General features: G+C 39.4%; 1 protein-coding gene across 2 annotated transcripts in view; it reads left to right on the top strand.

The window, feature by feature from the left end:
* The window catches only part of SCAPER (S-phase cyclin A associated protein in the ER), a 140358-nt gene that overhangs the window by 14254 nt on the left and 103487 nt on the right, over positions 1–22617 (top strand). For both annotated transcript variants that reach the window (XM_066196170.1, XM_066196171.1), the window contains 10 exons: positions 7693–7793; positions 8236–8352; positions 10260–10420; positions 16295–16557; positions 16978–17196; positions 18802–18972; positions 19422–19497; positions 19935–20052; positions 20363–20474; positions 20918–21058. In XM_066196170.1, the coding sequence (XP_066052267.1) occupies positions 7693–7793; positions 8236–8352; positions 10260–10420; positions 16295–16557; positions 16978–17196; positions 18802–18972; positions 19422–19497; positions 19935–20052; positions 20363–20474; positions 20918–21058 (1479 nt within the window). The remainder of the gene's footprint in view (positions 1–7692; positions 7794–8235; positions 8353–10259; positions 10421–16294; positions 16558–16977; positions 17197–18801; positions 18973–19421; positions 19498–19934; positions 20053–20362; positions 20475–20917; positions 21059–22617) is intronic.

Raw genomic sequence — 22617 nt, 5'->3', positions numbered from 1 at the left:
TTTTGTGTAGGCTTTTAGATAGGAAAGCTGAGGACGTGTATTCGTATTGAAGAAAACACTTTCATCTTGAGCAGGGACTAATTTTTGAAGTGTATAAAACTCGTTGTGTTGTACGTGATATTATTAGAGCTCAGGTTTTTGCTGAAATCGGATTTTGTTTATTGAGTTTGATTTTGTTACTTTTGTGACTAAACACTGATTACTTCTTTCCAGTAATGTCCTTTACTGTAGGTGGCACTGTTGCAGTTCAGCTTTTTTCACGTTCTTTTGCTGCCTGTCAAGTGGCTTAATTACACACTGCTCCCTTTCTGCAGTGATAGCTATCACTCTTCTCATTCTCCCTTTGTTAAAAAAGTGATTGGTGGTCGAGTGTAAGCAATGTCTAGTTGGGATGTCACTGTAAGACACTTCTCAGTTTCAAATAACCTGGATTTGTAATAGCTTGTGCATCTGGTTCACGTTTTATTGTGATTTTCTAGTACATCTGTAGAAATACCCTTGTCATTTAATAAAAATCACTCTTGCTTTGGAAGTGGAATTTATCGCAAGCATTAAGAGAAGTCAGGATAGATTATAAAAGAAATGTTAAAGATAAGACATTGTTTTCATATTAAACATGGCTGGAAACTCAACACATTCTGGAAATGATTATCTAATCACTGTAAAAAAATTCATATATCAATTTAAGTAAACTTTTTCCTTATCCTATGCATCTCCTTCTCTGCTGTAATCAGACACGGCCAAATTGCTTTTGAGATTGGCGTACAAATACATTTCATTGAAAGCAGCTTTGAGAACTGAACAGTAGCTCAGAGGCTTCCAAAAACTCTGGTTGGTCTAACACAATTTAACATTTTGTTACTGAACTGTCTTCCTGCTCAGGAAACTTCTCTGTAGAGTTTTTTGGTTTAAGAAAGTCAGCCGGCCTTGGATTGTAATTAAATTAGCATTTTAAACTTTTGCGACTGAAAGAACAGGAGCGTATTTGTATCATTATCACATATTTTGGGGATTAGATATCATTCAACATTTTCATCGGCTAGTTGATCTGCTTTTGGATGGGGATACCACGCAGCCCAAGTGGAAAGTCTTCATTTTAGCAGACTCCTGACAATGATATATGTATCTGTGTGGATCAGGTTACTTGTTTGCAAAACAGAGGTGAAAGAAACGCAAAAATGAGCAAACAGGGCAGTGCAGTGTTTGATGTTGTGAAATTTATGTAATGTTCATGTTAATCTCATCTTTCAAAAGATCTTTTTTCTCAGCACAAAAGTATGCCTTACCTGAGCAGCTGGAATTTGTGTTTGTGCTGTGGTCTTTTGTCTGTGGGATTTTGTTTCACAGGTTACTGTTAAGTGATGATTATTCTTCTGATAAATTACTATCATTTCTGTTAATTAAGTTACGAAGTGTGAAACTGCTTAGTCTTGAAAATTATTTTTACTAATAATGTTTCTCTTCTATAAATTCTATTATTTGTCATTATTTTATGGTGGTTTTGACAGTCCAGTTTCTCCCTTTTTGATTGCGGGACATAGGTGGGAAATCATTGTTAAATCAGAAACCAAAACGGTCCCACTGCTAGCCTTTCCTTCTTTTTTTTTTTAAGTGGTATTTTGAAAAATCCTTTCAATTAAGATAAATTATTGTTATCAAAATCTTCCTTAATTTTGACTTTTTAAACTTCTGCATTGGTCAAATGGACTCTATTTAAACATTGTAGTTGTATAAAGGTTGTCTCATAAGAAGACTTGTGTAAAAATGAAATGTGACAACTGCTGGCATTTTAAACCTCCTGCTTGACCTGGTGTAAAAGTGTAAGCTGGGTTATTTTGGTATTTTGTGCCTTTTGCTCTCCTGTGTCCTTACGAGCTGTTGCAGTTTTATCGACAGCGTTGTCACTAAAGATGTTTGATGCTCCCCAGTGGGAGAGGGCTCTGGTGGCTCTTTGTGGTTGAAACTGCAGACAGAAGGGTTGTGGTGAGGATCCAAACAGTGGCAATGTGTGTAAGAGGATCAGTGCTTGTGTGTATTTTCTCAGCTTTGGCCTCTGCTGAAGTTGGTATTCTGCTATTGATTTGGAATTGAGAACTCTCAAATCATGTATGTAGATATTTGGATATGGCTTGGATGCTTTGTGTGGAAAGGTGTAATGAACATGGTTGAATTATTTCTGAAATAAATGAAGACTTCTCCACTTTAAGCATCATCTCACTGTACATAAATTAGTTTGTGCAATAGTGACAAAAGATATATCCTAGTAGATATGGCTATAACCTTCAACATTTGAAATGCAAATTGTGTGGATATTCTCTGTGTTAGCTGGGTTTCTGTGTGTCTGACGTTTATATGAATATCTACCTACTGTCTTCTAAGTTTGGGTGGCAAGTGTAGGCAGAACAGAAATGGTAATGCCTTTAAATCTCCTGCTGTATGATAAAAGCTGTTAACTCCAAAAGATTTTTAGAAGGGCGAAGGCAGATTCTGAGGCCAGTTTTGGTTGATGCAACAGACGTCTTCAGCTGCTATTCTTCTCTGGTGTTTCCAGGTGTCTCAGCAACTGAGTTTGTATTTATATGTATGTGTGTGTGTATGTATATATAAAAAACACTATGCACTTATATAAATCCTTTGTTGATAGAGTTTGAGCAACTGCATCCAACAACTAATGGTACAGCAAATACAGAAGAATATCAAACTACCTTTAGTTTAATTTTGGAGGTCTTTTTCTCCTGGAATGAATTAACAGCTTCAGCTCTTCTTTCCCTTTCAAAAAAGCTGAATTTTATCATGTAAAAATTTAGTTCTATATTCTTTTCACAGTGCTGTTTAGCATTACTTAAAGCTTGTGCAATCTCTTGTCTTTTCACCTAACGTTAGTTTCTGGTGTATTTCTGGAAGGTTTTGTCCTTCTCTTGTTTCTGAATGTTACAGATACATTCTTAAATCAGTCTGGTTCAGTGAAAACACTTTAATTTTGCTTGAGTTTCTTATTCCCTCTTATGAAATGGAAAATTCAGCAGCGGAGTTCTGTCGTTCTGCTTCTCACAAACAGCACAAGGTGGCCAGGTGGGTAAAGACTTTCATTACAAGTTTAGACACGTTGCCACGATGTTCCTCTGCGAAAGAACCAACTGAATCAATGTCAGTTAAGGCCTTTGGGTCAGGGGATGTCTGTGAGAGAGTTTGAGTTGATTGAGGCCTCCCAGGAGCAGAGAGGAGCCTCTCTGAGGGCTGCTTTTGGGCCTAGGCCTGCAAATTCTACTGATTTCACTGTGCGCATGCAGCCCGAGACTCCTGCTCGTGCAGCTGGGCCATTGCTGGCATTTGGGACAGCCAGCCCTGCAGCTGCAGTATGGCAGAGGAGTGCAGGGCTGCCACGTGGCACTCACAAAATACTCTTTCTAGTTCTGAATTTGGGGATATTTACCAAGAGTATATATCTTCCTAAATAAATACCTTATGGCTGTATTGTGGCAGTCCATGCCCAGTGAAGACCTCCGGGAGCATTCCTGTTGCCTCTTATTGGACATTCACTTTTTCATCATTGTCATCTTCCACGGATGAGTCAGCAGAGGACAGGAAAATGGGCTCATGATCAAGCGTTCAGTCTTAAAGATAGAAAGGGATGAAGTCTTTCAAAATGGTGATCTATTCTGAACAGCCAGCATGTCTTTTAGTTGGCAGTCTGGGTATCCCTGTTTGTGCCTCATCCTTTACATCAGACATAAATGTGTATATATGTGTGTGCATGTATTTAAATTTTGTGTGATTGAGTCCCTGCATGTGCCACTGCATTAATTCTTCTGGAGAAAATTTCTTTTGGAAGTGGTTGTGGTCCTTTGGAGCAGATCTTTGTCAGGCAGGGGACTCTAGCTGCCATGTCAGAGGTGCATCAAATGAGGGGCAGCTGAGGCCAGGTGTGGTGCATTTCACACTTGGGCCTAGGAGGCCATGTGCTTGCTTAAAATATTATTTGCCACATACTGAAATTGATACAAGGAGAGTCCTTTGTCTAGAGGAGCTGCTTCCTTTCATCCTTTCTCAAAGCTGTAAGAATTACTTTGACAATCACCAAACCAACCCCAGAGCTGGCTTTAATTAATCTGCAATTCAACTGTATGAAAAGGCTACAAGGAAATTTTTGAAGTGATTTTTGTGTCAAATTACTGAAACACCCAGTTAACCTTGAAAACATACATTAAAAAACAAAAAAGGAAAGAAGGAACTTAGTCTGTGTGCTAAAAGCATACTCCAGTACAGAAAAAAAAATGGAGTTTATTTTGGTAAATACATAAACTAAAATATTCAGTATAGATAATGAAACAGCATAAAGTAGGCATGGTTTATAAAATAGAACCCCATGTTTCTGGCTTGGCTAATAATAAGCTGAAGTACAGATGTGGTGACTGAGTTAACTTCCCTGATGTGTGTGCTACTGTTTTGGGTTGAAGTAATCTTAAAATCTTACACTCTTCCATACTTCCCTGTTTGCCTCTTCCTTGTTTGAGAATGGGAGAGTAAATGCATGAAGCGACATTTCAAAGCGGTGGAGCAATTTGTGAAGTGCGCTTCCCTTCTGAAGGATTACAAGGGCCTGTCTAGGACCCGAGTCCTGACTGAGGATTGTTCCGATGTGGCTACTCTTGAAGATCTTTGTTGATTACAAAGTAATCAATAGGATCACTCAGCTGAAGAGACTAGCCCCGCAGCTTTGGGGTGAATACGTGGCAACCAGAGTAATCAACGAAAGCTGGAGAAAAGAAGGGAGAACAAAAAAGGAGCCAGGCAGAAGTGTTGATCAGAGAGTTGACAAGAGCAGGGAGGAAAATGTAACAGGAGTTACGTTGTGGCTGGTTTGAGGTTCATGTCGTGGATTTTCCTTGAAGGGTTGTTTTTCAGCAGTATTGCTTTCTTTCTTAGTTCAAACTGTCTCTTTAAAAATCCTCCAGCATAGATGTGACCTTGAGAAATACTGAGATATAAAATTGTTCTGACTCCAGTGCAGCCGCCGCGTGGCCCATAAAGGTTCCTGTTTGTCAGCAGCTTCTCGAGTGGTGCAGGTCTGCCGTGGCTCAGCAGCGGGCTCCGGCAGGCGCAGGTAGCGGGATGTCTCCGGCAGCCGCGGCGGGATCCTGTGTCAGAGGACAAAGGGACGGCGCCGCCCGGCCTGCCCCGCGCCGGCCGCGGGCTCCATTACAAACCAATCGAAGCCGCCGCAGCCCGTTGGGGAGCTAATTGGTAATTGTAGCTGGACATCTATATGGAGTTATCTGCATGCCTGCAACGGCGCTTTCAGAGCCACTTTTGTTCTGCTCCATCCTGCTTGACAAAATGGCCCTCATAGCTTTAGGGAGAGAGATGTGCATCAGTGAGTATGGGGCCGCTCCAGCTGCTTGTCTTGTTTGTATTCCCTTGTTCATAAAACATGGCTCGGGTTACAGCTGCATGGGTCTGCTCTGATCATTTCTGATAATGTGGAGCTAAACATTCCTTAAAATAGGTTAAACCATTTATTGCGGTTTTTTTCCTGTGCCAGCTAACTTCAGAAATATAACTCATATTCACATTAATTCTTTTTTTTTCTTTTTTTTTTTTTTTTTTTTTTTTTGTGAGGAGTATATCAGTGGCTGCCTTGAAAAGTAAATGATTCAGAATTAAATTTTGCTTTCTATGCTCTCATTGTTAGTAACAGTCAGCACAACTTAGTGTGGGCTAACCTAAATGGACGTGAATTGGATTAGAAAGCTGAAATTTTATTAGTAGAACTGAAAAAAGAACTGGCTGAAACACTTGTTCATTTCTTGTAGCAGGCTTGACTTAAGAATTATTTTGGTGCTGTAAACCAACTGCTTTGTAAGAAAGATTTCTGTTAGCATTTTTGGGGAATATTTCAAAACAAAGGGCAACTTTTGCGTCAGCAGTGGGATTCTGTTTGATTTCCCTGGTGTCTGACTTTGTGGTGCCTTTGCCTTACAGCAACCAGCATATGCTCTGTATGTGTCATAAAGAGTAATTAAAAGGATACTTACATCAAAACTGAAGCTGAATTTCAAAGTTAGAGTGAAACAAAATCAGTATGAATCTATATGATTTTATATGAAAAAGCATTTTGCATGTGTTAGTGGTCTTTTTTCTGTTAAAAAGACAATTAAAAGTAAAGGTGTATGGGTTGTGATGTTACAGAAATGTGCATTAGTTACCAGGACTGTAGGAGAGTGTTTTTACTGGTTTTGTTGTCAAAGGTTTTACTGTTAAAATTTGTAGTTATGCACTTAAGAACCGATACCTTCTCATTTGTAAATGTTTCCAAAATTTCTATGTTATAATTATTTGCTTTGAGCAGAAAATTTATCTTATTACCAGCAGGAATGACTTTGACATAGTAAAGAACTTGTGAAACAGCAACATTTTGTCATTAGTGTTTTTCCTTATACCATAAAATTATGTCTGTACTTTACATTCTGCATGTGAAGCTCATTTGAGTTGCATAGAATTCAAGCTTCATTCATGGGTTTTGATTCTTTTCAGCACATTGTCATGGCAGAGTACAGGACACATTTTTCTTGACTCGGGTAGAGTAGTTATGAAAGCTGCTCTTTCTGGCTGACATGAGCTCAAACTTTCTCCCTTGGAAAGTCATTCATGTGCTTTGTTGGTGAAAATCAGTTTTGCTGAGGAGGTGCCTTAAGTCTGTGTGTGTTTTGTCACATTCAGTCAATGATTTTGGAGTGGATATGTGGAATACAAAGAATCGCTCTTTTCCCTGCCAGTGGCAGTAGATAACTGTAGTTTGCTCAGGGAACACAACTGAGAGTTCCATTATGTTGTGTTTTGCTCTGCTTTGTAGTGAAAAAGTGGTGCCATTAACTGAGTAGAGGCAACTTACCTTGAATTTTTCATTCTTTCTGGATGTAATCTGACCATACTATAGGTACCACACTCATATCTTTGTGCCTACTGGGCATCAGTAGACACAGTCAATAATTTCTCAAAGTTAAGGATATTTTAATCAGAAACAAGTCTCTTCAGCCACTGCCATTTTGTCTGTGACTTTCTTCCTGGTGCAGTGTGAAGTAAATTTGTATGTCCTTTTGTAACAGTTAATTTTATTTGTTAGAGACCAACATTGGTTCCCGATTCAAACTACTTCATTAAGATTTTGCGTATTGTGAGTATACGTCCAGCATGCCTGCATCATTTCTGACAGTGTATGTTTAATCCCACCCAGGTTCTGGTGCAGTTGCCTTCGTGTAGTTTTGTCTACTTTCACTTCACAGATTAATTGTGATCTTTTTAGTCTTCCACAGACCTGTTAGGTTTTATACAGTTTTGCCGCCTTGGTGATGTATGTCCAGCATATTTTAAGAGGTAACTCTGACCAAAAAAGGGGCATAAATAATGAAACAGGTATCCTTATGTATGTTGAGGGTTTTCTTGCAAATGTAGCCATTTTGTCCACATACATTGATGCTGACACAGATCTTGAAGAATCTGCACCTTTTTTTTTTTTAGGATAATGATTGTTCACATAAAAATCTTAATTATCTGGGCCTTCTTGTTTTCAGGGGTTTTCTTGGGTTTAATGAGAAAGCTAAATAGTAAATGCCCTTTTCTCTTTCCAGTTCCTTTATTGGGGTGGGGGATTGTTTTTTAAATAGAAAGATTGATGTGATGGTTTCTTTTCAGGAAGTCCTGATGATGCTTGATAACTATGTAAGGGACTTCAAAGCATTGATTGATTGGATACAGCTACAGGAGAAGCTAGAAAAAGCTGATGCTCAAAGCAGGTAATTAGATTTATATTTTTTTTATCTACAGAGAGAGTAAAGTTCGCAGTAAACTTTGTTTTCTAGCAGAGATTCAGCAAATAGAACCAATTTTCCTTTTGGACAAAATGGGTGTGAGGACATTTAATGTGCATTGTCACTGTCACTTAAAAATAGAGGATGTCCTTCCCCCATCTTTTCCTTTTAAATGGTTGGTTTGATGCTTTGCTCTATACTGGAATTTGAAATAAACACTGCAGTCTTGCAAGGAGGGATTATTTTTGATATGGGTCTGGCTAATAGGGTTTGGAGTTGGTCTGAAAACAATTGCTAAGATAAATGATTGAATTCAGCAGGATTTGTTAATATGCTGAGCGTTTGTCGGTTCTAGTTTTGCTTGAAGGTGATAGAGGAAGAGTTCTTGTGAATTTTATTTTTAAACTTTTCTTTCCTGGGTTTGCAGACCTACTTCACTGGCTTGGGAAGTAAAGAAGATGTCTCCAGGACGCCACGTGATCCCGAGTCCATCCACAGACAGGATTAGTGTGACATCAAATGCTCGAAGGAGTTTAAATTTTGGGTATGAAACCAGCTAAGAAGTTCATTGAGGCTAAAATAAAGATTCATTTGAAGCAAAGTTCACAAATACGCTATTTTTCTATAGTAACCAATGTATTGTTCAGTTGTTTATTAAATCATATAAGCAATTATTTCCATTCCTAAAAGAAAAGCCTATGATCTGTAAAGGAAAATGCTCTCGAGGACTTACTTTTTCCTGACTTCCTAATATATTTAATTACTGGTCATTACAAAGACCTGAAGATAAAATCCTGTTAGTATATTTCATGTGATCTGTTTATAGTACTCTCTTCTCTCTACAAAACAAAGGTCAAAATGTCTGTGATTGGCATTTTAGAATTGCCAGTGTATGCTATGTGAGTGAGCAGAAGTACATACAGGTCAGAAAGAGTGAGTGTAAAGTGAGATTATAGTGATTCTGATGCGTGGCAAAACTGCTACGAGTTCAAATGTAGAGCATGTTATATGCTACAGTAAAGCATCTTACTTGTTGAAATGAAAATGTCTGAAAGCCATTCAACAAAAATGTGCACAGATTTATAGCAGCAGTGTCTGATGCTGTCTCAGTCTGGAGAGCATGCACGTGTCCAGTTGAAATCTTTCTCCAAATGTGTGCTGTAGTCCCTCCAGGTTTGTTGGGACCCAGGGAACACACTGCCCAGTTTCCTGAGTGGTTCCAGTGTCCTCAGCAGAGATGTGATACTGGACTCTTTGGTCAGCACTCTGAGGACTCAGCTCTCTGCAATTGCGCATATCAAATATTTCTACAAAAGTACTACCAAGTGTGTTTGGTGGAAAAACCAAAGTGTGTTTGGTGTAGGCCCTGTGTAGGTGAATCTGTTGACACCTACCTGACAGCATCTGAGAAGTGTCTGCTGAAATGCCTGGTGGAGGGGAGAAAATATGCACAGGCATTCAAGTGAAATGCTTGAATCTGGTGGACATCAATGCTCTTTTATTATTATTAGAACATAACAGCTCAGCACAATTAGTCTTTCAGTTAAGCCTTATTTGGCTGTAATTACTTGTTGCTATTGCTGCTGGAACTGTTTCATTCAGTCACAGAGGCATGATGAGCAACTCTGTGTGTGTTAAAGCAGGGAACAGCAAGATGAGTTTTCCATCGTTCACACTTGCAAACTTTTTACCTTTTGTCTTAGTCCACTTGTGTGTCTCAAAGCAAGGCAGCCTCAGAGAGCTATAGTATTTTGCGTGAGAGAGAAAAAATAGGGTGGAAGTTAAGGGCTGAGACATTCTTAATATTAGAGAAATTTTTGGCAGAATGCTAGGAGTTACTAGGAAAGGAATAGGGGATACAAGAGAAGGTAGTGGTGTACCTCTGTAGAAGGTAATGATTCATATCTGTAGTCATCTTCATATCTTTTGCCAAAGCAGTGTAGGAAAAGTATAGAAACTAAAAACAGGGATACTGAGAGGTAAACAAAAGCACTGATGCAAAAAGAAAAGATTTGGGAGAAAGAGATAGCAAGAAGGGTGTGATAAATAAGTTGTATGGAAGATGAGTAGGGAAATTCTGTTCATTATTTTTAGTGAAAAGGAATTGAGAGTACTGAATGGTCAAGCACCAGGCTTAAAGTGACAGGAGTATTTTTCAAGACTTAGTATGTAGAATTTGTTACTATGCATTGGTTTGGTTGCCAAACACATTACTGCTTTCAGAAATTAGTATCACAAAGGTTAAATTTCGTTTTGTTTATTAAAAAACAAAGATTTGTTGAGCAAATTGCAGCACTTTTTAGTGTAAACTGCTGCAACCTGGAGGGTTTTCCAAAGGAGAAGTAGTCTGTACATCACTGTTCTGATAGCCTCTGACAGACTGATAACGCTTTCTAACAAACCATTGTGTTACCTGATCAGACACTAAGAAGAGCTGTGACTTTCATTTAGGAACCCTGCAGTGACAATTTCTGCAACACGCCTGGCTCCTTCTGGTGTAAGTTGGGCCGATAAGGTAAAAGCCAACCATGGAACTAAAGCTGCCAATCCTGAGCTGGCAACAGCACAAGCCTGTCTGGTACCTCCGGCGCAGAAGTCACTGCGGAAAAATGGCAAGTCCCCTTCAGTGCCTTCAGTTGTTTCCACAAACTCTGTGCTAGAAAGTGAATTCAGAATGTGATGACCTATGTTCCAAGCAAAATTAAACCTAGTTTTGCAAGATACAATGTTTAAATTCAATATAGTGGTAAAAGATTCATGCAGCCTTATGCTGCAGTAGTTAAGTTTGAGACAAAAGTGTGTTTTCATGTGTAGGTAACATTCTGCTGTATTTTCACCAAGTAGGATTTGATCTGTTAAAATGCCAATTTATAACATCCCAAGAAGCAAAAGGTCTTTGGTCACAAACTGCCAATCTAACTGACTGCAAGTTGGGATGGTTTAACAATATGAAGAATAATGCATGTACAGGAATCTGGGAAGAGCTCAAGATAGTTTTATATGTCCTGGGAGAACATGCTATTAGAACTGTGTGGAAGTAACAATTGATGTTTTTTCCTTGGTAGACAGGAGTTGCCACATTTAGTTATGAATTGTTTCTCTAATGATGCTCCTTGGAGAATGCTTGACTCAGGATCTTTTGTTCTAGAGGAGATTGATTTAGTTGCAGACATTAAAAACTACCGTTTGGTTTATAAAATTAGTTTCTTTGCACTGGATCCCTGAGATTGCCTTCAGAAATGCCTTCCCCCCCCTCCCCCATTTATTTTCTTCAGGTGTGGTCTCAGATGACTTTCTGCAAAACTGTCAGGCAGGATGTAGAAATGAGCATTCTGAAAGTGGTTTGGGGTTTTTTTTGTTGTTGTTGTTTTTTGTTTGTTTGGGTTTGGGTTTTTTGTTGTTGTTTTTGTTTTGTGGGTTTATTTGTTTTTTTATTTGTTTGTTTTTGTTTGTTTGTTTTTTTTGGTTAAGAAAAACGTTCCAAAAGTGCATGTGTCAGTTTAAGATGGTTGTATGTTCAGCCTAGGAGTAGGAGAAGCCATGTATGGTGACTTGCAGATTTGTGGCATATTATGGAAGTAAAATACATGCCAGTAGTTGAAGTTACTCATAATAACAGTTTTTTCTGGTGATTATCGCTTGTATAAGTGATAGGCTCCAAGCTGTTGCTAAAATTCCTTCATTAGGTGCTCTTGTGCGTATGAAGAATGTTATTAGCTACACAGGGAGTCAAAGCAATCTGTGTTTCAATATGAATAACGTATTTTAAGAGGCTAAGAGGGAAAACAAAACACTTGATCCTTATGTTACTTTCAGAGGCTTTTAGAGGTCTGAAGAATCAGCATTGTGCTATCTTCTATTGAATGTTACTTGCAGCTGATGAGCTCCAAAAAGAGAGAAGCCCCTTAGTTCCTATAGTACTGGCCTACAAATGTTCAGTAATCTTCAAATCAAATGTACAATGCAATCTAGACTTGAAACGTTTCACTTTAAGAAGTAACAGTCATGCTTCTAGACTTTGTTCTTAGAAATCTCCAATTTTTGACACTGAGCATTGGAGAATTTCAGTGATTGTTATGTTTTTAACAAATCAAGTTCTCTGTAGGAGCATGTTGTCGTTTTTGTGGGAGGTGGAATCACTTTGGTAAGATCCAGTTATCCTCACTGAGGAAAGCACATGAAAATCTGTGATATTTCTGTGGAAGGTGCCACAGAGGCTCTACACAGGCGTTATTGAAGCAGCTCTGAGGCTGGTGTGTCACTGCTCTGCCCCTTGCCCAGCTAATGCACTCCCAGCTGTTTGGTGCATGTGGGCCTTGGGGGAGGGAAGGATTCCCCCTGCCTCCTGTAATGCTCCCTGGCCCACCCAGAGCCCAGCTGGGGCCTGCAGCCACAGGATTTCCCCAGACACTTTTTCTCCAGCGATTGCCGGCAGCATTATCATTAGGTCTCACAATGGTTTTGTAATGTGGATAAGTGGTATGATACTGGATCTGTTTCGTGGTTGATGCAATTTTCAAATTTAACTAAGCCAGCCCTTAGGGAGAAAGAAAATGCATTATTTTTCCATATAGTTCTTTAATCTTTCCTTTTCTGAATGCATAATTAAATGAGGTTAAATCATCTTATCTCATTTCCCTCGTTAAACTTACTGTTACCCTCAATATTTTAATGAGTTTTAAAAAATTGTCTTTCATGCTTGAGTGTTTTTTACAATATGAAATGTAGTCTGTTCTTACTGTCTGAGCAGTTTCTGGTCATGAATTCCCTGGTGCCTGTGGTAAAAAGTGAGATGGGTTACAAGTTTAGAGTGTGTATTAGAAATGGAAGTAGGTGCTTACAATTCAAATAATTATTCGAGAATTTAGGACAAAGAGCCATCTAGAACATGTGAATTTCTCTTAAATACTCTTTTTTTTTTCCTGTTGCCATACTTGAAATCTGGATGCTTTTTATTGTTATCACTATTATTATCATTAATACCTTGTATGAATTGCTCATGTCCATAGCTGTGGATTGATGTTCTCTGTAATGTAGCTAAGGATGGAGACCTTGGAGGATGTCGAGCCCTCTCAGGCAGCTGTCCTGGTTTGGTCAGGATGTTACCAGCAAGTAAATTTTTTAGAAGGTAGAACCCCCAGGAGTTTGCACACGGGTGCCTGGATTTCTTTTCATGGTGTTTTCAGTGAGCTCCTTGGCCAGTTCTCCCAGGTGGAGCAGCTTCCCAAGAGCCTGGTGGCTGGGGGGGCCTGGAGATAACAGATGGCTTGTCACATCCATGTAACACAAGAGCAGGCAGGGACAGCCAAGTTCACATGAAACTAGAGAATGATCAGGGTAGGCAAATGAATTATTCATTTACAAAGCTCTGGGAGTAATCGAACCCAGCATGTGATACATAGCCTGTGGAGATGGCTACAGGCCTATAAGAATTCCAGATGCAGGGAAAAAATATGGAGGAAGATTGATGCCTTACTGAGTATTAACTTTGTCTCTCATTAGATATGATCTAATGTCAATAAACACATTAGCTTTGCAAACTCTTAGTTTAAAACCTTGCCTGGAAGTGACTGAAGGCTGAACTGCTTGGGGAATTAAAATGAACAGAATCTTCTGGGGCACTGTAGTTGTCAGGTGGCATCACACTGTTCAACTGGCTCCAGGTAGGTCTGGAGTCTGAACACACACATGCATTAAAAACTGCTTCGTGTTTGGAGAAGTCACCAAACAATATTCTTTCAAATGCAAGTATTTCTGGGCTATTAAAATGCTTGGTTGAGTCTTGGGTAATAAATATGACTCTGACAGTGAACAAATGCAAATTAAAAATTGAACATGTATAGCTTTTATGAAAAGATTTATTCTTACTTTACTAAGTGTGATTATGGTTTTTCTATGCTCTGAATAATTTTATTCCGATTAATTCTGTCATTTTAGACTACTAAGAAATGTGCCATGAGACAAAGAACAACTAGGCAAGACAGGCAAGAATATTCTTTTTTGGTAGAATAATCTTTAGTAGGTATTAGTACAAGATATTAGTACAATTATTAAGATACATATATATGATTAATATATCTTACTATCTAGATGTTAGTAAAATCATGTTTAGGTAGTAGATACTACAGAAAGGTATCTTCTGATCCTTTTAATGGAGAAAATATGCTTTTCTGTAAAAGGTGACTTCAATTTTCAGAACAAATAGACGTGAAGTGTTTCAACAATCTTGTTTTGTAAATGACAAGCAAAAGGACTTGCAACCCAAAAGTTGCTGCAGTAAAGCAGTGGTGGCTTCTTTGGTTGATTTTAGCAGTTCTTCTGAACAGTCTCTGTTGTCTGTTACTTGCCAGGGAAATTTCTTGGCCAGCTTTTGCCCTAAGCCAGATAGAGCAGAGTCTTTGTGGTCCCCTCAGTTTCTAAAGTCATGGGTCCCTAAAGGGCCTGAGCAGTCCTTGCCCCACAGCATGCAGAGCCAGATGCTGCACAGGCTGGGAGTGTGCTGCGTTAATTCTGGTTGTGATTCCTGGGGAATTAAACCCTGTTCCCCGGAGAATTGCCTTGAGAGGGCAATATATTCCCATCCCTAGGTCCTGTAGATAATGATATTTTTTCTATATGAAGATGAAGAAATGGAAAGAAGGCCAAAGTTGCCTACAGGGGTCAAATGGGAGGCCTGTGGCAAAGGAAAATGTAATTGGTGTGGTTTTGACTGCCATTCCCATGGCTGGTCAGTGGGACATCCTGAAATGTGTGCAAGTGCACGAGGGGAAGGAACACAGAAAGGCTTTTTGCAGACTCTGGTAGCAGCAGTGATCTGAAGAGATCAGCTATATTCATTCATTCACTTTGGGAATTTTGTTTACTTTGAAAGACACAGCAATTTTTCTAGAGTGAAACAGTCTGGATAGTAAAATAGCAGATAAATTTTTTGCATCTGTCATTACCATTATAATTTGTGAACAGTTGTATAGTTATATAAAAACAGCTGTTGCTTGAGCTGCTCAGCAAAGATAAATTCCCTGGTAACTCAGGAGTTGCACCAGCTGTTGGGCCAGGCTGGTGGTTCACCCTGAGATGTTAAAAGAACCCAGCAGTTAAATGAGCAGTGTTTGTGAAATGCTGGATGCCAAGGGCAGCAAAGGATGAAAGTGCCATTAATTCTGGTTTTGGCTCATTTCCAGTTCACTGGTTGCTGCTGCTCTTGGACATCAGTTCAAGTCCACCTAAAGGCTCTTTAGTCCAGTTCATATGTGAAACCTTAGTATTTGAGCTCCAGCTCTGGTCTTTAAGCCTGAGCTACATGACCATCTTTGTTAGTAAAAACTTTAGAAATACCCAGAGAATCAATTTTTTATACAAGTTGTAATCTAGATTATTACCCTCTTTAAAACAGGCAATTAATGTTGGGTTTTTTTGCATCTCCACTTCTCCAGGTAAAAGTCACATCCTGCACCCTTCTCTTCCTTCCATGTGAATAATCTTAAAAGCAGCTTTTGCCAAAAGTGTGTTGGACAATATATACATAGTTCTTGAGTTTTTTGCAAGAATTTTTGTTCAGCAAATAGACATGCCTGGGCTTACCTTTCACACTTGTGAGTTGTGCTGTCAGGCTTCAAAGAATCATTTACAGTTGTGAGAATACGTGGGAAATTACATGCTGCTGTTAATTGCTGGCCACAGAAATGTTACATATGGAGAAGGGGTTCACCTTGAAATCTAGAAATCTGGTCACACCTATGACCTGCTGCTTCAGGCAGACAAATGTAACTTTAAATGGTTTTCAAGTATGTACCAATATCAGATATATTGCTCAGAAAGTTATATGTAACAGCTATACAGAAATCAAAGTAAATTGAAGAAAGCTGCTTTTCTATTTTCTCCTTCAGTTTGCAGTCCCATTGTAGCAATATTTTGCTGTTTCCTGGAATCCAGGAAAAGCAGTTTTCTAAAAGCTGATACCAATTTGTGTCTTTTTGTTACCAGATTGAAACAAATAGAAAAAGAAGTAAAGAGAGCACTGGCAGAATAGTAAGGGATAGTAAGGCACTTTTCTGTTTTCCATGTTAAGTCATGCAGTTATGTCTGTACTTGCACTTTGGCAAAAGACCTCTAACATTACTGTTGCTGCAAACAAGAGCAGATGTGATTGCTTTGTTGTGCTTTACCATCTCATGAAATAGCAAGGAAAAAGCGTGGCAAGCTTAAATACATTTCCATTTCCTACACCTTTTTGTGTCTGAGTAGCTTCACTCTGCAGTAACAGAACATGTCCCATGAACAGAGTTGTCCAGTGTCTGTAATACCAATAGCAGTCCTTGAAGTAAAAAGCTTTGCTGAAAAGAATATTTCATTGATTTCTTCAGTATTGATTTTTAAAGAGAAAACTTTTCTCCCACAACTTGTGTAACGCTGTAATAAAACAGTTGTTTCTAATGCTTCTATTTATGAGTGTTCCTGTCTGTGAATGGGGTTTTTTTTCCACATAGATCGAAAGGATGCAGAGGGCTGGGAAACTGTTCAGCGTGGAAGGCCCGTTCGATCTCGATCCACAGCTTTGGCAACAAAAGCTCCTGTAGCTGCAGAGTCACTCAAGTCCAGAGGTGACAGTGACAAAGAAAATGCGATTTCGCCAGCAGCAGAAAACAAGCATGGGAATTCAGCCGTCGGCAATGCTGCGTCCCAAAGCGTGGAGCTGGTACAGAAGGATCCTTCACATCACTGTGAGGGTCCCCTTACTGAAAGGACTCAGGTCAGTACATCATTTTGAACCATTTTCTAATCTAAATCTTGCACCTTTTCTTCAGAGCATTTTCTGAAGGTGGTGTTGGCTGGAGCTTTTATGAACTAACCAAATTGGAAAAGGCTTTTAAAATAATGGTGATTTCAGTTTCCTTGATGGAAATGCAGTAAGATGTCAGCACAGATAGGCTAATTAAAATTATGATGCTGTGGACAGCTTTTCTATATTTTCCAGGAAGTCAGCATTCAGCACATCTCATGCATAGATTTCAGGTAGAAAGATCCAATTTTTGCAAGGTAATGAGCACCTGAAATAAGTGAAGTGATTTGCCTCACTCACTGTTCTTGCCAGGTATTTCCTTAAAATTTGACTCTGACTTCAAAGATCAGTATGTTCTATTTTGTTAATTTTGCAAGTGCCTCTTGTTAGTTCACAGACCTGGAGGCCAATGGGAGCACTGGCGCAGCATTGCAAGGAGATTCCTTAGAAGCAGCTCCTGAGATGCCTCCAGTTCTCACCAGTACCGACTGCAGTTCAGAAACTCTGCAGAGGAATGAAGCCTCCCCCCAGAGCACTGATGCTTCAGACTGGTATCAAACAGAAAAAGCTAAATCTGAAACTGAAATGGATCCCTCAGATATTTCAAATGTGAGTGCTGCCAGATTGGTAAGAAATCTTGTAAGATTTGTGAGTGAGTAATAAATCTATGCCTTAATTTTCATGGTGTGTGTTGCACAGTGCTTGCTGTTAGCCTTATGTAAAAGCTGTAGAAAAATCTATGAGGTACTTACTGTAGAAAAAATAAATTGTTGCACAGATGCTTTTTGTTATAGAATTTAATTCTGGTAAAGTTTCAGAACTTAAACTAGAAAGATACAAATGTGTTATTTGGAATAGAAAGATCTGTGCTCTCGTTACTTCTTTTAATAATGTTTGTGTTAATTTTTCATTTCCTTCCACTAGCAGTCATTTTAAGTCACAGTCTCATTAAAGTCTTACTTCAGTTCACTTATCATTCAAACTGGAAGCACATGGGATATCAGAATTCTGTTAGAAAGCAAGTCAGACCTCTGCCTTTTAAGACTCGCTGAGCTGCTCTGCTGGGTCTTCCTTTGCAACAAGCCTTTTGGAGGAATGCCATTCTTAAAGGAAAAAAAGTGAAGTCAGTTTTCTGTTTTTATCTGGCTTCCCAAACAAGTGTCCTTTCCTGTCTGGAGAATTCTGCAGGTCCCAGGGTGTGTGCTTCACTGAGATTCTCTGAGTGGAGAGTTGCAGTAATGTTACATAAAATCCAGGTTATATTTTCATGCTTGGTTTTGTTTGGGGTTTTTAGGGATTTGTGTTTGTTTCACTTTTGGTTTTGGTTAGGTTTTGTTTTGTCAGAAACTAGATTAAAATTCTGATTTGCAGAAGTTTTCCTGTAAATCACTTTCCCTTTAACTTTTGCAAACTGGAGTCCTGCTAGATAACTTCCAAGCCAAGTACCTCTTTGCTTTTAGAGCAGATTTCAAGCATCTTACCCACCTACATTGTTTCAGATGCTCAGTTTTTAACAGTTCAGGATGCTTCCAGGTTGGTGGCATCTGTGTCTCTTGGAAGCATTTTACTGCTCCAGATCAGACTGCTTTAAACACCAGTTTGTGTATTGTGGCACATGGTTTGGCACTGGAGTGGAAGTGGACTGGTTAATGCTGGACATTGGAGAAGGAAAAGATGATCAGCATATCCAGGATTACATTTTTGCTCCACTCTCTTGTCATTCGTGTTGAAAAACAAGTACAGCCCGAGATTCCGTTGTATTAACTATGGTAAAGTTTCCAGATACAGTTCATGCAGATCATTTCCATCTTTCAGTAATACTTTGGAGCGTGGTTCCTTTTGTAGAGGTAACAGCATGGCCTGCCCTCATGTCTGAGTATGCCTTGCTTAGTCCCTAAGAGTAAGTATTTAAAACAGTAATTGCTGGAGAACTCTCTTTGTGCTTTTAATGGCAGTGTTTGTAGAATAAGTTTTTGAATTATGTGAATAATTAATTTAGTCAGTGTTTCATGTAGTTATTAAATGAGTTAATAGTTGCTAACACTTTCAGTGGGGTTTATGTTTTCAGCTACCTTCACAAACTATATCAGTATAAAAACTATGAGTAAAGAGAAGATGAACAAAATATCATTTCATTCATGTTAACTATGTGGAATCCTCCTTTTTGTGCCTGCTACTTATTTAGGGTTTTTTCTGGTGTCATGTTTCCTCCAGTCCATGGCAGAAGTCCTTGCTAAGAAAGAAGAGTTAGCAGATCGGCTGGAGAAGGCAAATGAAGAAGCCATTGCCAGTGCCATTGCAGAGGAGGAGCAGTTAACCAGAGAGATTGAGGCAGAGGAGAACAACGACATTAACATCGAGACTGACAATGACAGTGACTTCTCTGTGAGTGTCCAGTTCATTTTACTGTGCCCAGGTTGGAACTTTGTTGTCAGTGGGGAATGCATACAGAACTGTTGGTGTTTGTTTTGGTGTTGATGTAACCTGTTTGACATGTGAAATAGTGCCATGTAATAATTATCCCATAAGGGGTCTTTAGCCCTGCACAGTGCTGCTGGGTGATCCAGAGCAGTCAGTGTCCTGCTGCCTGTTCCTGGGTGCAAAACAGGGGCAGCTGGGACTCGTTACTTTCACTGCTACTGTGGAAGAGTAGGTGAAGCAAAAGTCTTCATTTTTACTGTCAGAGCAGGAACGGCAGCTACCTTTGGGGTGGCCAGTTCTGGTTTGTTTCTGGAAGCATTGCTGAATATTGCTGAGTTGGCACAGTTTAATGTGCGTGTACACCTGTGAATTAAGGTTTATGTTTTTACTCTCTGGTTCATATTAAATTTCAGGCTAATATGGGCAATGGAAGCATATCCTTCTGTGGTTTGTCTATGGACTGGAATGATGTTCTGGCAGATTATGAAGGTAAATCTTGATATATTACTGTGCTTCCATGGAAATGACAGCAAAAATTTAGAAAAATTCCCATTTTATTCTTGGCCAGTTAAAGTCTCAGAAGTTTGCCCAACACATTGCAAGTTACGTTATTTTCTCTGTTGTTTCCTGAGGAGAGATAGACTTTGTGTTCAAACTGTATGTGTCTCTTTATTCTTCAGCTCTCTTTCTGCTTGTCTCTATTAGAATTTTACAGGTTTTAATCCAGTTTTACATTGACATCTGGCTAAAAGTGTAATAAAACTGCATTAAAAAAGGATCAGTATTAAAGATGCTTCAGTCTGTATTTGCACCTAGGCCCAAGGAAACCCGTCTGGGAGAGAACTAGAGAAACTAATCCTTATTAGTGGCATTTCTTGTGGAAAAGTGTGTTTAAATTATCCCCACCTTTGTTTTTATGTGTACAGCTCGCGAGTCGTGGCGCCAGAGCAACTCGTGGGGAGACCGAGTGGAGGAGGAGCCTGCGCGGCCCCCAGGCCACGGCATCCACATGCACGAGAAACTCTCCTCACCCTCTCGCAAAAGGTGCTGCACTTGTTCCCTGCCTGGCTCAGCCAGGGAAAACAAGCAGCCAAACTCATCATAAATCTGCTCTGTTTAAGTCTCTGGGTGGAAAGTGCTGCAGGAATCTCTCTGTATTTTTCCATGAGTAGGCTCGTGCTACGTTGTCCACCAAATGTAGTAGTCTAGAAGAACAGTACTCACATTTACAGGAAATAATTGCCCTCCAGTGGCTTATTTGTTTTTTCTTAGTGAAATGGAATAGAAATGTTTGCTACACTGTCAGTTAATGTTGTCTAACTTGCTTTTGTTCTGCTTTGGTTTTTATTAAAAGAACAATAGCAGAATCCAAAAAGAAGCATGAGGAGAAACAAATGAAAGCTCAACAGCTGAGGGAAAAGTTACGTGAAGAAAAGACACTGAAGCTTCAGAAATTAATGGAGAGGGTAAGCTTTCTGTGATATAAAGGACTGCTCCGCTGCCTTTCAGAGAAGGATTTTTTCCCACATAGTGGGCATATTAGAGATTCAAACCAGTGGTGAAATGAAGTTGTCATCTGAGTAGTTTTCACAACTGACTTGTGCATCACAGCAATTAAAGAAAACATTATTTCAAATCATGAACTTCTTGACTGTTTTAAGGAGGCAGTCTCAGATTCTGGGAAGGTATGAAAATTTATGTAGAAATATGTTGCGTGTGTCCCACAGAAATGGTAAAACTCACTGAACTGAAGCGGTGTCCTTTGGGTTAAACTCAAGGCAGGCTTTGTGTAGGGCATGAAAATACTTTGTTACCGTGAAGAAGGCTTCAAGTGTTAGAAGATGCTGAGGAAAATTCAGCTTGTGTTGTCAGATGCTGTGTGAGTAATGAATTGACTCCTCATGTGTAGGAGAAAGATGTGAGGAAATGGAAAGAAGAATTGTTAGATCAAAGGCGCAGGATGATGGAGGAGAAGTTACTCCATGCAGAATTCAAACGTGAAGTGCAGCTACAAGCAATTGTGAAAAAAGCACAAGAGGAAGAAGCCAAGGTAAGTGACTTTGCTTTCAAAGGAGCCGTTTAATAGCTATGCTTTTATATATGTTGTATCTCAGAGTACTCCTGAGTAGTTTGTGAAGGACAGTGCAGGTTAGGTACGAACACATGTGAGCCATGAATAATATATCAGCCAGATAAATGCTGATGTCTAAATGGGGCATTTTTTCTAATGTGACTTAAAATTAATTAGCTGTTACTAGACATCATGGTGGGCTGCTGTGGAAGGAAAGATGGGTTGAAATAAAGAGCTGATCGTTATCTTGCTGCTTCTGTTCCTCACAGTGGCAGCATTTTTGGTGATACTTAGTCCTCCTGGAAGGGCTAGAAGATCTGATGGTCAATTCTCTGCTTTTCCAGCTCCATTTTTCTTCTCCTTCTTGAGGGGGAACTCATTTTTCTTCTCCTTTGTTAAAAAGCCATTCCAGATACAGCATACTGTGTCCTTAAACTGTGGTTGTGTTGCTGTGTTTTGTACCACTGATGTTGCTGAGCAGCTGGGAATCGACAGAGACCTGCAATCAGCATGTGGCGGTTACTCTAAATTAAGTGGGTTTAGTGTTCTTCTGACTTAATACATAATTCCATAAGGCAATCACTAGATGGATGTTTTTTGGTTTGCTTCATTTATACTACTTGGATAAATTTTTTAATGGTTTAACCTCAGTCAGCAGCTAAGCACCACACAACCACACTCTTACTCTGCCTCTTGTCCCATGGGCTGGGGGGAGAGAATCAGAAGTGTAAAGGTAAGAAATCTCATGGCTTCATACCGAAACAGTTTAATAACTGGGTGGGGAAAGATCAGTTCTAAGAAAAAGGAAAATAACAGAGAGGTAAATGATCAAGACAAGTGATGCAAAAGGAGACAACTGTCAGTGGTCCCACACCAACCTCCCCCCAGTTTTGTTTCTGCACGTGATGTCCTGTGGTCTTAGATATCCCTTTGGTCCCTTGGCCTTGTTGCTGTGCAGGCCCTGCTCAGCAGTAACTGAAACATCCCTGTGTTGTCAGTGTAGCACAAATCCTAAACATAGTCCCATAGTAGCTACTACAGTGAGACTTAACTCTATCCCAGCCAAAACCAGCATAAAATAAATGAAGAATTTTATTTCAAAGGCTGTTTTTCCCAAGTGAAGATGCATGTATCTCCTCAAAGCTGTTTCATTATACGATGAGCATGTATCCCAGCTGTGATTGATGCAGCTGTTCATTTTTGTTTCAAGATAAGCACAACAAAACTGATTGCACTTTTTTACCTATTTGCTGTTTCTCTCTTGGATTAAAGGATTTCTAGGCTACCTAATTCAGTCTGCCGTACATTGATTACTGTTCCATTACATCAGTGTGACTTCTGTAATGATATTAACTAAATCACACTTGCCATAGTTCCCCAGATAAGCAGATGTTTCAAATATTGTGTGTTTAAGTGTGTGGGATCTGCTGCCGCATGAGGTTCTTATGTTCTGGAAATCAAGGTTAATTGGGCCAGAAGGCTTTAGAGAAATAGCTGATGGGTAGGATAGCTGCAGACCATGGTAACTGTTGCTGCCC

The sequence above is a fragment of the Chamaea fasciata genome, unplaced genomic scaffold, assembly GCF_029207755.1.
Source record: "Chamaea fasciata isolate MVZ Bird 193981 ecotype frontalis unplaced genomic scaffold, bChaFas1.0.hap1 SCAF_14, whole genome shotgun sequence".
Classification (NCBI taxonomy): Eukaryota; Metazoa; Chordata; class Aves; order Passeriformes; family Sylviidae; genus Chamaea; species Chamaea fasciata.
The sequence above is the reverse complement of the archived record's forward strand: the minus strand, read 5'-3'. Positions and strand labels throughout refer to the sequence as shown.